General features: G+C 47.2%; 1 protein-coding gene across 1 annotated transcript in view; it reads right to left on the bottom strand.

The window, feature by feature from the left end:
• The window catches only part of szt2 (SZT2 subunit of KICSTOR complex), a 461,751-nt gene extending 446,949 nt beyond the window's left edge, over positions 1-14,802 (bottom strand). The window contains exons 1-5 of the mRNA XM_049588526.1: positions 14,633-14,802; positions 12,191-12,316; positions 10,237-10,410; positions 6,999-7,169; positions 3,694-3,816 (exon numbers count right to left, since the gene is read on the bottom strand). Of these exons, the coding sequence (XP_049444483.1) occupies positions 3,694-3,816; positions 6,999-7,169; positions 10,237-10,410; positions 12,191-12,316; positions 14,633-14,656 (618 nt within the window). The 5' untranslated portion in view covers positions 14,657-14,802. The remainder of the gene's footprint in view (positions 1-3,693; positions 3,817-6,998; positions 7,170-10,236; positions 10,411-12,190; positions 12,317-14,632) is intronic.
• Between the last annotated feature and the right edge of the window lie 389 nt (positions 14,803-15,191).

Raw genomic sequence — 15,191 nt, 5'->3', positions numbered from 1 at the left:
TGCAATGTGGATTGGGCAGCAGACCAAGGCGGGGCCCTGGCGGTCCAATCCTCGGTTACAGAAGTTGGCTCTTGGGACATGGAATGTCACCTCTCTGGCGGGGAAGGAGCCGGAGCTTGTGGAAGAGGTTGAGCGTTACCGGCTAGATATAGTCGGCCTCACCTCGACACATAGTTCCGGGTCTGGAACCCTAGTCCTTGAGAGGGGTTGGACTCTCTCCTTCGCTGGAGTTGCTCCGGGTGAGAGGCGGAGGGCCGGGGTGGGCTTTCTGATAGCCCCCAGACTCTCTGCCTGTACGTTGGGGTTTACCCCGGTGGACGAAAGGGTTGCTTCCCTGCGCCTTCGGGTCGGGGAACGGGTCCTGACTGTTGTCTGTGCTTATGCACCGAACAACAGTTCAGAGTACCCACCCTTTTTGGAGTCCCTGGGACGGGTGCTGGACAGTGCCCCAACCGGGGACTCCATTGTTCTGCTGGGGGACTTCAACGCTCACGTGGGCAATGACAGTGGGACCTGGAGGGGCGTGATTGGGAGGAACGGCCTGCCTGATCTGGACCCGAGTGGTGTTCAGTTATTGGACTTCTGTGCGGGTCGCAGTTTGGCCATAACTAACACCATGTTCAAACATAAGGATGTCCATCGGTGCACGTGGCACCAGGACAGCCTAGGTCACAGGTCAATGACTGGCCATATGTTCTGGACACTCGGGTGAAGAGAGGAGCAGAGCTGTCAACTGATCACCACCTGGTGGTGAGTTGGATCAGATGGTGGGGGAAGACGCCGCGCGGACCTGGCAGGCCCAAACGAACAGTGAGGGTCTGCTGGGAACGCCTGGCGGAAGAACCTGTCCAGATGATCTTCAACTCCCACCTCTGGGAGAGCTTAGACCACGTCCCGAGGGCAGAGGAGGACATTGAGTCCGAATGGGCCTTATTCTGCTCTGCCATTATCGAGGCGGCAGTTGCGAGCTGTGGCCGCAAGGCCGCTGGGGCCAGTCGCGGCGGTAATTGCGCTGTCGGAAACAGCAGGAGAGACACAGTCCGAGGGGGAACCAGGAACTGACACAACACTGGAGGGAGAAGCAGGTCCGTGGAGCTGTGTTCCGGACGAAAAAACGAGTGCATCGTACTGAATGGTAATTTAATAGAGAGGGGACAATGCCTCCTCCTTCAGCCGTCAGGCTGAAGGAGGAGACCTACAGGGCATGGTTGGCAAAAACTCAGGCGTGGGAGGAGTTCGGTGAGGCCATGGAGGAAGACTATCGATCGGCTCCAAAGAGGTTCTGGCAAACTGTCCGGCGCCTCGGGGGGGAAGGCGGCAACTTCCTCACACTGTTTACAGTGGGAGCGGGGAGCTGCTGACGTCAACTGGGGACATTGTCGGGCGGTGGAAGGAATACTTTGAGGAGCTCCTCAATCCCACCAACACATATTCCAGTGAGGAAACAGAGACGAGGGTCTCGGGGGCGGGTCGTCCAATTTCTGGGGCAGAAGTTGCTACGGTAGTGAAACAACTCCGAAGCGGCGGAGCCCCGGGGGTGGATGAGATTTGTCCTGGATATCTCAAGGCTCTGGATGTTGTAGGGCTGTCCTGGCTGACACACCTCTGCAACACTACGTGGACATCGGGGGCAGTGCCTCTGGAGTGGCAGACCGGGGTGGTGGTCCCCATTTTCAAGAAAGGGGACCAGAGGGTGTGTTCCAAATACAGGGGGATCACACTCCTCAGCCTGCCCGGTAAGGTCTACTCCAGGGTGCTGGAGAAGATAGTTGAACCTCAGATTGAGGAGGAGAAATGTGGTTGTCGTCCCGGACGCGGAACCGTGGACCAGCTCTTTACCCACGCCAGGGTGCTGGAGGGGGCATGGGAGATTGCCCAACCAGTCCACACGTGTTCTGTGGATTTGGAGAAGGCTTACGACCGTGTCCCCAGGAGAATCCTGTGGGGGGTGCTCCGGGAGTATGGGGTTGGTGGCCCCTTGCTAAGGGCCATCCAGTCCCTGTACCGAAGGAGCATGAGTCTGGTTCGCGTGGCTGGCAGTAAGTCGGACCTGTTCCCGGTGAGGGTTGGACTCCGCCAGGGCTGCCCTTTGTCACCGGTTCTGTTCATAACTTTTATGGACAGAATTTCTAGACGCAGCCGAGTGGTGGAGGGTGTCAGGTTCGGTGACGGGAGGATCTCGTCCCTGCTTTTTGCGGATGACGTGGTCCTCCTAGCTCCATCGAACAGTGACCTCCAGCTCTCGCTGGGCGGTTCGCAGCCGAGTGCGAAGCGGCTGGGATGAGAATCAGCACCTCCAAGTCTGAGGCCATGGTCCTCAGCCAGAAAAGGGTGGATTGCCCACTCCAGGTCAGGGGGGAGGTCCTGCCTCAGGTGGAGGAGTTTAAGTATCTCGGGATCTTGTTCACAAATGAAGGTAGGATGGAGCGGGAGATTGACAGGCGGATTGGGGCGGCGTCAGCAGTGATGCAGGCACTTAACCGGTCCGTTGTGGTGAAGAGGGAGCTTAGCCAGAAAGCGAAGCTCTCGATTTACCGGTCGATCTACGTTCCAACCCTCACCTGTGGACACGAGCTCTGGGTAGTGACCGAAAGAATGAGATCGTGAATACAAGCGGCCAAAATGAGTTTCCTCCGCAGGGTGGCTGCGCTCAGCCTTAGGGATAGGGTGAGGAGCTCAGACATCCGGAAGGGACTCGGAGTAGAGCCGCTGCTCCTCCACATCGAGAGGAGCCAGTTAAGGTGGTTCGGGCATCTGGTAAGGATGCCTTCCGGACGCCTCCCTTGGGAGGTGTTTCGGGCATGTCCAACCGGGGGGAGACCTCGGGGCCGCCCCAGAACACGCTGGAGGGATTACATCACCCGGCTGGCCTGGGAACGCCTCGGGGTTCCCGCGGAGGAACTGACGGAAGTGGCGTGGGAGAGGACTGTCTGGGCTTCTTTGCTGAGGCTGCTGCCCCCGCGACCCGGAACCGGATAAGCGGAGGATGACGAGTTCGATTACAATACAATACTATATATATATATATATATATATATACATACATACACATACGCTGAACAAAATATATATGCAACACTTTTGGTTTTGCTTCCATTTTTCATGAACTGAACTCAAAGTTCTAAAATATTTTCTGTACACACAAAAGACCATTTCCCTCAAATATTGTTCACAAATCTGTCTAAATCTGTGTTACTGGGGACATTGTCGGGCGGTGGAAGGAATACTTTGAGGAGCTCCTCAATCCCACCAACACGTATTCCAGTGAGGAAACAGAGATGAGGGTCTCGGGGGCGGGTCGTCCAATTTCTGGGGCAGAAGTTGCTGCGGTAGTGAAACAACTCCGAAGCGGCGGAGCCCCGGGGGTGGATGAGATTCAGCCTAAGGCACACCTGTGCAATAATCATGCTGTCTAATCAGCATCTTGATATGCCACACCTGTGAGGTGGGATGGATTATCTCGGCAAAGGAGAAGTGCTCACAAGATAGAATTGAACTCCACGGTCTCTGCAGCAAGGACATATGCCTGCTCTACCCACTGAGCTACTGGACACCCCGAGAGCCATTTTTTTCCAACAATTGTGTAAGTACCCACTGACCATTGCTAAAGAGAAACTGCCCACACCCACTCCTGATATTTTTTTTCCCACAATATTTCAAGACACCATGTCAATACTATTCATGAGCACTTGCCTGTTCATGCTGCTGATGTAGGACTTCTGCGATGTTACTCTCCACTGCTCTGAGCTGCTGATAGATGTGATGTAGGAACTCGACGAGGTCTGTTCTGTCAAGCTGACAGCCCTGTACCAAAACCTGCAGGGGGAAATGAGGCTGTCAGAGAACTGCAACAACATCTGCAGCAGCTATTTTTTAGGGGCACATGATGCAAGGATAAGATGATCTGACCAAGCAATTTCAAGATATAGGATATTCTTGGGACCTAACAAAGGACAGGATTGCATTGTGCTTCATTAATGCATCCTTCTTCAAACAGCATAGAGGTTGCAGTGCAGTGAGGGACAGGTGTACTCTTGGAACCTGTGACATCACCGTTGGGTGTGGTTACAGGATCAACAGAGCACACTTCTGACATCCTACAGTGATGCCGACTGTGGTCAGAGGTGAAACACTTAAACCTCCAACCAGAGAGGAGAAAGAAACAGCACTTTTCAACTTGGTGTTGAGTTGCTCCGGTAGGCTACAATCACATAACAAGATTTTAAGTTTAATTCCAATTATTATCCAGACCTGATCTTTCTGCCAACTGTTCACGTTCATGTTTGAAGAACACTTATCTGAACAGATCTCTGCCCTGAAACGCCTCGCATGCAACCAATAACATCACGCACATGCACCTTGGAACAAAAAAAAAAAAAAACATCACATTTGCAAAACAGGCATTTGGGGAAACAATGGATGACACAGTGGTGCAAGCTTCATCTCCTGAATGATGTGCTGTGGAGGCTGGATGACAATTTCCATTATGTTGAGAAGGGGATTGCACAGTGTTCTGAAAGGTCGTTTCTCCAACAGCACTCTCCCAAACAGAAATACATGGCTAATGGCTAACTATTAGGCAGAATGACATCATCAGACCTTCGTTTGTTTTTGGGGATACCGATGTGTCGTAAAATGGAACATTTTTCAGACTATTGAGGCTTTGAGATTACGAGCTGTGAGGGCGAGAAGATGAAGATACGCAAAAGCCATAGCTCTATTAGCATCTACTGCTGGTGGTTCTGTGTGGAGAGGTGCAGTTGAAGAAGAGTCAAGAGTGGTAGGGCCATGAAGTGGTGGGGTTCACAAATCCTCCGAACTTCATGATATCCAGGGCTACATTCCAATATCTCTTTCCACGCCTCAAAACAACACTGTTACTGCATGCAGGCAATCTGTCCCTATCAGAAAGCTTTTGGCAGTCAGGCTCTACTGGCTGGTAACTGGGGCAGCCTACCACAGCAGCAGTGCAGCTACAGAAGCCCTCTGTAGGTTCAGTGGACCACTCCTGACACAGTATGGTGAGTGAAATATCATGAGTGTATGGGAAAAACAGACCTGAATTCAGATATGACCATTCTCACAGCATTCAGTGATCGGATAGGTGTCAGATTTAGGACCACATATGAAAGTAGCCCAGATCTGATTTTAAAAACAAAAATTGTATCTGTATCTAATCAAATCTGTCACATGAGAGCAATAAAGCTGGATTTGGGTCACATTTGCTTGTAATGGGAACATAGTCTTAAGCCAGGGTTTTCCCTGCCTATCTAAGACACAAGCGGGCCGCCTGTGTGATTTTGGCCACCGCCTTGGTTAAAGCGTGTGTGTGCATGGGGGGGCGTTCAGATGTAACGTCTTTTGCACGCACAAACCCATTACTGTCAATGTTGACGCGCATCATACGCGCTCGCAACCCAAAGCGACGCCATAGCGGCGCGCATTCAGTACGATGCACTCGTTTTTTCGTCCGGAACACAGCTCCACGGACCTGCTTCTCCCTCCAGTGTTGTGTCAGTTCCTGGTTCCCCCTTGGACTGTGTCTCTCCTGCTGTTTCCGACAGCGCTCTGCCCCATTTGAAAGGCGAAGGAAGCCCTTATGTGGAAAGAAGTCGCCTCCGAGATGTAGAATGTGTATTGTAGAAGAGAAACACACATTTCAGGACGGCTGACTTGTATCATCAGATGTGTCCTGTGATTTGCAGCCTCCTTTCATATTTAATAGAGGGGGGACAATGCCTGACAGTAATATTCTCAGCTGTCAGGATGTGCCTGCTGTAAAGGGTAAATATAATCATAGAGGGCTGAAAATCACAGGACATGTCTATTCTGATTATACAAGTCAGCAGTGTAAAGCTCAAGCATGTGGGGGCCTCCTTTCATATTTAATAGAGGGGGAGAGCGTATCTTAAAGTACAGCTGTCAAGATGCCCCCCACCACAGGCCTTTGCCACCTTGGTCTCAAAAAAATCCAGGGGAAACCCTGTAAGCTGATTTATACTTCTGCATCGAATCAGTGCCATAACTACAGCGTAGGCTCTGCATCGACCATACACTGTAGGCTGACACTCACCTACCCAGAAATATAACTACACGTCGCAGCAACGCAGACTTCCTGTCTATTTTTGTAAGATGAAAACCATTTTCCTCAGTGGAAACTAGGCTTTTATCTACTTTTATTTCACAGATAAGAAACAATGAATTGTGAAGACAATAAAGTCTCAACAAAATAGCATTTTAAGTCTTATGTGGTATTCATCCTGGCTTCATTTGAGTAGAGGAAATCTCCACTAGTCATGTGGCTAATTTATACAATGTAAAATACCTAGGCCTGTGCCAATGATGCATGTTGTATTTGTCTGGAAAACGTGTTTAGTATATGACAGTTGTTTTGTCGGTGAACCTTTTGAGTTGTAATGGAGCCAAATTTTGTAAAGTTACCTTTGTTAAATGTTGCTGTTGTTCCTGACTTCATATGAGTACAGGAAATCTCTGCTTGCCGCTAAGCTTATTTATGCAATGTAAAATGACATAGGCTCGTGCCACTAACTTTAGCATGATTTATTTGTGGGGAAAATGTGACCAGCAAAAGACAAGTGTTTTGTCTGTGAATCCTGCGAGTTATAATGAAGCCAATTTGTGTACTTATGTTTGAAATTGTCTCTATTAAGCCATTTATGTGTGTTTTGGGTGTGTCTTGAATCAACCAAATTTTACAGCACTACACAGAAACCCCACCGCTGACTAGTGTTTTGAAAGGGCGACTGCAGAGTGACATAGGCACACTGCCGCACAAGTATAAACGCTCACAATGGCATAGGCCACGTGCTTAGGTTCTACTTAGAGCTGACGCACGAGTATAAATCCGCCTTTAGACATTCATTCTAGATCATTTATTCCAAGGCCTTTGAACCTTTTTTGGGATATTTGGATACATAAATGTGTACATAAAACACCAGTGGACAAAAACAGGATGACAAGTAAGCTACTATAATGACCTGATGGGAAGTGAGGCCAATAATTGATGAATACGCCAAGATGGTGATGAAGATCTTTGGCTTGAAAAGTTGATCAGTTCCAGGAACTCTGAATGGTTGAGCAAGACCAGCCAGACACCTCGACAGGGCGTGAAACACCTCATCGAAGATCATTTCTCCTGTGCTGTCATCCTGAACAAGAGAAAACAATACATACCTCATTTCATTTCTGCACTCAGCAACCTCTGTTTTGTCAGATAGAAGGTATTACTCTTGTGAGTTAAGGTCCATACTGATACACACACAGCACCTGTCAAACAGTAGCATTAAAGGTAGGGTCTGGAGGATTTTCCATTTGCTGTTTGTAAACACACATTCAAATTCGGCCCCTCCTATCAGGCTCAACTCTCCCGGGTGTACGGAGCCCGGAGGTATGGTAGAAGGCTTCACAGAAGAGGTTCTGGCAAGGCTCGCGCTGGTGCACGCTCGGACACGCTCGGACACGCTCGGGCACGGCACCTGCGCTCTCTCATTGGCTGGGGAAATTTCTGCCCAGAAGCGGCCCAAGCTCACAAAAACATCAAAATACAGTTAAAGGGCAGGAGCTCTGCAAACAGAGTCACCACCACACATGAGTAGAAGCCCATAGGTGATGATTAAGCAGGATTTCATTTGTATATGTCTACATTTTGTTTTTTTTGTTTTGTTTTGTTTTTTTTCACAACTTGTCTGCATTGGTCTTCATAGCTTAGCGCCACAAAAAGGTGTAAGCTTCTTGTGAAGATTGATGCACTGTTAATCTTGCAGTCAAGTATTTTATACCCATAATGCGTGGTTGTGACCGTCACCCACCCTCCCTGGAGACTAGCCTAACAGCCTTTATTGGAAAAACTTCCTAATATGAGTCAGAGAGGGCCATGATACACCAAAGTGTGTCAAGGGGGAAGTAAGGAAACAAGCAAGGGGGAGGGGGCAGGTGCTTAAGTCCTGAGTTGTATAGTGACAGTGCATGCGGAGAAGAAGGAGGAAAAACAAACAAACAAATAAACAAACAAACAAAAAAAACAGAGGAGAAACAGGCAGTGTAGCTGATGTATTGTGGCCTTGAGGTGGTTGTGCTCCATGCAGATTATCAAAAATAAACATATATATGTCTACTATACTGTACTGAAAAACAAAAACAAAAGAGAAGTCTATACTGAACACCAAAAATGTGAGAGTCTTGGTGGAGGGGGAAAGCCTGATTGTAGAGAAGAGCTGCCAGCGCGGTGTGGTAGGTTTGAGACGCAAGTGGGCCCCTTTGGAGTGATCCCATCGGTTCTTTGCGATGCGTCACGAAGCTGAAGTATCAAACATGCATGCGTGTATTTGAACCCTCCCAAATGTGTTTATGAAAACCATCACCAGGGTCCAGGGCCAGCCCTGCGGGGGAAGGGGGGCGGTATGGCACCCCAGGACCGCAGGAGCGCCCAGACCCCAAGACCAGGGAGCTGCAGAGGCCGCAGGACACCACGCAGGCCCAGGGACCCGGGGCGGCAATGGCCGGCACCCCCAGAGAGCCAGAGACATGCCCCAGACAGGCAGGGCAGGAGGGCCCACCCGATGCGGACCGCCCCCCTGCCCCCCCCCGACGCGGACCGCCCGCCCCCGCCCCACAAGCAACTACAGCGTCAGGCCCCCGCAATGGTCCCGACCTGGGCCACACCGCCCGCAGCAAATCGACCCCCAGCAGAAGGACGAGGCGCGCCACCAGGGTGCACAGACGACGGGCCCCACCCAGCCCCGCCGAACCCCGACGCGCAGGAGCACATGTAAAACCGCAACCCTGCCAGTACCCCCCCAGACCCCCACCCAACCCCGCCCCACAAGCAACTGCAGCGTCAGGCCCCAGCAATGGTCCCGACCTGGGCCACACTGCCCGCAGCAAATCGACCCCCAGCAGAAGGACGAGGCGCGCCACCAGGGTGCACGGACGACGGGCCCCACCCAGCCCCGCCGAACCCCGACGTGCAGGAGCACATGTAAACCCGCAACCCCACCAGCACCCCCCCAGACTGCCACAGACCCAAAGCCGGACCCCCAGCCCATCCGACCCGCCCCCCACCGCCGGCCGCACACAAACGGGCAGGCCCACACTGCGCAGCACCAGAACACCCCCCGCGGGCAGCCCCCAGCCCCCACACCAGGCCCCCCAGCCCGGGGGAGGACCCCGGGCCCGCCCGAGGCCGGGAGAGAGGAGCAGGGAGGGACGGGGAGAGGGGGGAGGGAGGAGGGAGGGGGAAGGGCGGGAGCGGAGCGAAGGGGGGGGGGCAGAAAGGGGCAGAAACAGCCCCCAGTCTATATTTTGTTTTGTTTGAAAATCCTCCAGATCCTACCTTTAACAAAGAATCCCAAACTGCTTTAGTTTTGACATTGGACAGAGCAAATGATAGGCTGACACAGAGTTAAATGCTCTATCCACCAGCAAAACACTGTTCACATTAGACTCTGACCAATACAGTTTTATCAGTGCATATACCAATACCAATATTAATATTAGAAAGTAGAGCTGAGCAATGTGGACAGAAATTCATATCTCAGTATTTTCAGGCTGAATGGCGATACACAATGTATATCTCAGTATTTTCAATGAAATGGGCTGTATGTTCAGTTGCAAGTCAAAGCCACATTTGAGATGTCACCAGCTCTTTTATAAAAACAGACTGGGATCAACACAAAAAAGCAAAAACAGGGATTTTTCCCTGTTTGAAAATATACAGCTGTATAACATGTAAATGAAAAATGTTATCAAATAAATAGGGCTGTTATGTTAACTTTTTGCACATAGCACTGGAGCTAAAGAGGTTAACTGGATACCTACAGCATTTTTCAACCTGGATCCTATTTCCCCATGGAAATTGGTCAAAGAGACTGATGTAAACAATTGTTGAAATTGGTCCAGTAGTAAGTATGGCTGCACCCATGGGCAACTCAGCAGAGGACAACTAAGATTTTATGTTGGATATTCTGTAGATATTATGGATACAAATAGATATTTTTCCACTGTGAAGAATTTACAGGACAAATATTGCAAATGAAACAAAATTGATATTTGTTGTTGGGGGAACATCACTCCACCACTTTTCTACCTAATTTGTGTCAAGCGCATTCATTCAGTAAACAGTGAATTTCCCCTCAGGGGGATTAATAAAAGTATATAAAATAAAAAAATAAAAATAAAAATAAAGTCACCAACCATTAAAGTGTGTTTAAGTCTTACCACAATCCCTGTGGAGGGGCTGAGGTCCAGCTCGATAATGAATCGATACCTCCGGGCCAGGAAGGTGGCTCGAGTGGATGGCATCAACTTGTAGGGGTACATGGTGGGGGAGAAATCTGCCTGCCATCCTTTAGGTAAAATACTCAGCAAGTCTAATTCATTCTCTGAGTTGAGCTGTAAATGAAGTGAGAATGAAACATGACATCAGCGTCTTATCATTCACAGCATTCATGTGGTTCAGGAATTTTGTACTTCATTGTCCTTCAAATGTTAGAATGAATGTGGAGGACAGAGGCCACCAGAGTGACACTGAGACTGAAAGGTGAATGATAGCTAATGTCAGTGTTGGCTTTGTGGAGTCATTCATGCTACCATGGTTACGCATTAGCATATATAAGTTATGGGATATGCGTGGCCTTTATCAGAGTCAGTAGCCCTTTTTAGACAGGAATTGTGCAAATTTGCAGGAAAGCCCTATCAGTCTTCTTCAAAATGCCGCCTGCCTACTTTTGTTTATACAGAATGTGCCTTTTTTGGGGCAATAGGGGGACGTGTGCGAGTAACTAAACGTGTAGCTCTGCGTGTGACAGTGACATGGAAGGGAAGTCCATCCGTCCGTCAGTCCTTCAGTCCTTCAGTGATTCTCTCATACTGGCCCGCCCTTCACCATCCCCGTCACTCGATGATCAATGGCCTCTTTGTTTGCAAGGACAAGGAGGGCGTGCAATTCTGTCTCCCCAGTTGCTCATCTTTACTGTAGTGTCCGTCAGGTTCGCATTTCCCTCTTGCTACCAGTACTAGCTGCTCATTCCTGCTATCAGCTGTTTCCTGTTTGTCCACCGCCAGTGGGTCGCACATGCAGCGTCATCAACAGCCGCTGCCCTGAGGGAGGGCCGCCTCATTCTGTTTAAACCAAAAAGGTTCCGCCAATATGACTACCCTACGGGGCGGAAAATTGGGCACCTTGGATCAACTCGTCAATCCGGCTCTGTGCTCGCAGCTTGCCGGCAAAGTGGCGCAACATTTGCAGAAAATCTGGCAGTGTAAAAGGGGCTAATGATGAGATCATGGATAGATTTCATGTTCAGTGGATGGATTTATTATTGGTTTAGCTGTTGCTAAAATTGCATATCTGCTATCATAAAATCCTGTGGTTAGTTCCTTTTCTTTAAAGCCACAGTGTGTAGGAATTTCTCCCATCTAATGTTGAAATCATATATTGCATTCAAACGGATAGCGCACTCTAGCGCCTCACTATTTCAAACGCGTAATGCAACAACGGTAGCCGCTATGTACCAAAATGCTATGATAACATTGATGAAACCATGTTTCGATACTTCATGGAGTATTCATTCAGGCTCCTACACAGACACACGCAACGCGAGTTGACAAACCCCCTCCTCACCATGCTGGCTGTGTTTACAACGTAGGACTGTTTGGGCGGGTGTAAATCAAAACAAACCAATCACGTCTTGTCTTTTGACAACTGACAAGTGGCTCAACCTCACGCACCTCATCCCTCTCGCATCACTGTGCCACTGTTAGCTGTTAGCTGCTGTTAGCTAGGGCCACCTTTGTCACCTTTGTTGTCCTTGTCTTTCACTGTATGTCTATTCTGTGTGTGTGTGCATTGAGGGCAACAGAAAAAAACAGAGTCAAATTCCTTGTATGTGCACAGACACTTCTAAGCTTACAAACTAGGTTTATATATTACAGTGACTGGTTCAAACTTTAAGTGGTGAAGTCAGAAGGTAATTGATGTCTGACAGAATGCCCCATACAGCAGCAAAAGATTATAATCTGCAGTGGTATATACCAGTAAAAAAAAGCAGCAGCATAGTAATGGCCAACAGTGAGGAACCATTCAGAATGTACAACTTCCAACACGAGTGGCACACCACGAGCCACTTTTCCATCATGACACTGTCAGGCTTGATGGGAACAGGAGACTTACCAGTTCAGGCTTTGATGCTGGCCAGATGACTTGGTTAAGTTTACCAAGGAACCACGCCAGACGCACATTTCTAGAGATCCGATACTCCTCCTTCATCAGCAGGTAGATCTGGTCAGCCTCCTCCACCTTCCCATGGGAGACATATTACATTAGTACGTATTTAGAGTTAAGCAGTAGAGTACTTTTTACCCCCTAATAAGAATTAGCAAGTTTCTTGATAATGGCTAAAATACACAGCATTTAATTTAACTTGTTCATGCTTTAATTCAAGCAGACTGGACTACTGTAATGCCTTGTTCTCAGACCTCTCGAAGAAACCTTTTTACAAACTTCAGATGATCCAAAACACAGCAGTATGTCTGCTCACCAAGACTAAATATCAGAAACACACTACTCTAGTTTCAAAGGCTCTTCACTGGCTTCCTGTTCTTTTCAGAATTAATCTTAAAATTTTGCTTTTAGTTTTTAAATCACTGAATGGATTGGCTCCTGACTATTTATCTGATATCTTGGTCAAATACATTCCCTCGAGATCCCTTAGATCCTCCACCTCTGGTCTACCAAATGTCCCCCAGAGTAAACTAAAAAGTACGGTGATGCTGCATTCTGTGTCATTTGTTTCATCTCTGGAACAGCCTTCCAGAGGAGGTCAGACTCTCTGATTCAGTTGACAACTTCAAACAAATTCTTAAAACTTATATTTTTAGACTCGTACTTACGTAGCTTTAAATTAATTAATTGGTATCAAACCTAATTTGTATTTTTTGTGTGCATGTGCCTGTGTGAGTGTGTGGTTGTGTATTTGTATCTTATTTACTCTATCTTATACAGTCTTTTGTCTGTATTTACAAATTTTATTATGTAAAGCATTTTGAGCTGCATTTGCTCTACTAACTGTGCTACACAAATTAAGTTATTATTATTATTGTTATTATAACCTCTACATGTTTTTAATAGGGATGGACGATGTTGGATTTTTTACTGATATCCAATATGCTGGTAACTAACTAATTGACAGCGAATTTGACGATAACCAATACTGATATCAATATATCCACTTTTTATCCCACCCATTTTTAGTGATCGTCAAGTCTCTTCTGTAGAGGAATTAACATCATATTATGCATGCATACTCTTATTGTGATGGCCCACCAGAAGATGGAGACATGAAACAGAATACTTTCAACGTGTGTAATGTTCATTGTGCAAAATAAGAAAACGCATGTCTGCCAATTCTGATAGTTCATTTTAAAGCCAATATTGGCTGATACTGCCTAAATCTGCCAGTATTTAGTCCATCACGTGTCCTTGCTGGCAAAGTTGAACAGCTGCAAAATTATGATTTAAAAACTATAAGGAATATTAAAGTTCACAGTGTAGCTACCCCCAATCCACTGACCAGCATCTTCCACAATCATATTTCTACTTTTGATATAGTCTTTCGTTATCTAATGTCAACCCTCTGTACCATGTCAACGCTGACACAAAGTATGTGCCATTTCAAGTTAATATTTTTCTCAAATACTGGGGTTGCAAAAGTATGAGATTTTCACAGTACAATTACATCTCCGAAAATACTGCAGTTTCAAAGTATGACTGCATTAGGGAATTATTATTATCCATCAAAATGCCCCGTAAATGAATGAAAACTGATGGATTAATTTGGTTAAACAGATGTTTTATTATTATATTTGAAACTTGAAACCATTTTTAATGGAAGTATATGTAAAAAGTCTCCCTTTTGAAAATAACTAAAATAAAAGACTTTTTTGTAAGTTGCTTTTTTTTTCAAGATAAGCAAATGTACACGGTATTTTAACTGTCAATTTTAATATCACGGCATACCGTTGCAACTCTATTAAATACAAGGCACTTTAACGGGTAGCTTGTACGCCGAGTTCACCAAAAGGTCTAAGTAATTTGCTGAATGTCAATTATGATATGATAATTAAAATCAATGTTAGCCGTTTAACAAAACAACACTAAATTCCTTTATTGGGCGGGCAAATTTTGGTGCTGGATGAAAACTTTGTTTACCAAGGCGCAGCATGGTCTAGCTCGATTAACCGATGGTCTATCGTTAATCTGCATTGGTCTAAGCAGTGGACTGATGGGGCAGAAATACACAGAACATCTCTTAACTTTGATGTGACGAGGGACCTGACGTTAAGGTAGCTCGTGTTAACGTGCAGCTGAGCGGTCACTGCTAGCAGCCGAGCTAACGTAGCGCTAACAAGAGTTTATATTCGTCCCTAAGTGTTAGCAAAGCTCTGTTTACGGCCTGGAGGCTGTTTTTATCTTTGCGTCACTTCACACAAGACTTTATCGAGATGTGACGGTTAGGACACACAATCGAATGATAAACGTGCGCTTATTTCCTCACCAGTGTACCCCCCTGTACTTTTTACTGCAGATTAAAGGCACTGTTAACGTTAGCGTTACCTCATTGTCCTGTCTCTCTGCCATGCCGTGTTTCGCATAGGGACTGCAGGGACGTTAGCGAGCCTCCTCTGATTAATATTCACTTTGGTTTCTGTGAAACAGTCTGTTCCAATACTTGTTTATCAACTGTCCTGTCTAATAACCTGATGTTTGTGGAGTACTATCAGCTTTCACCGGGTTACAGAGCATATATTTCCGGTCAGATCTTTCAAAATAAAACCTATTAGACGAACATGAACACATAGATAAGTCTAATGAGAGTGCCTTAAGATAATGCCCTCAAACATGACATTTACATCGGTATGGTGCAAGGGCGCATATAGACAGTGCATGCAGTGCGGTTGCTCCCTGCACTGCACCGCCCCCGTCCATCAAGGTCTGGACACTCCTGGGCTAAACTACAGATATAAAGATACGAGTTCCCTTGACTTCCTATAGAATCTAGCAAGTCTACTCTGCTGAAGGAAACCGAGACAGGTTATGTGGGCAGGGCTTTTGTAGACCCTACTATGTACTGTAAACGTATTGCTGAGTCAGTTGTTTTAAAGGGATTTACATT

Source organism: Epinephelus fuscoguttatus, linkage group LG10 (genome assembly GCF_011397635.1).
Source record: "Epinephelus fuscoguttatus linkage group LG10, E.fuscoguttatus.final_Chr_v1".
NCBI lineage: Eukaryota > Metazoa > Chordata > Actinopteri > Perciformes > Serranidae > Epinephelus > Epinephelus fuscoguttatus.
This window is presented reverse-complemented; position numbering and strand designations above follow the sequence as displayed.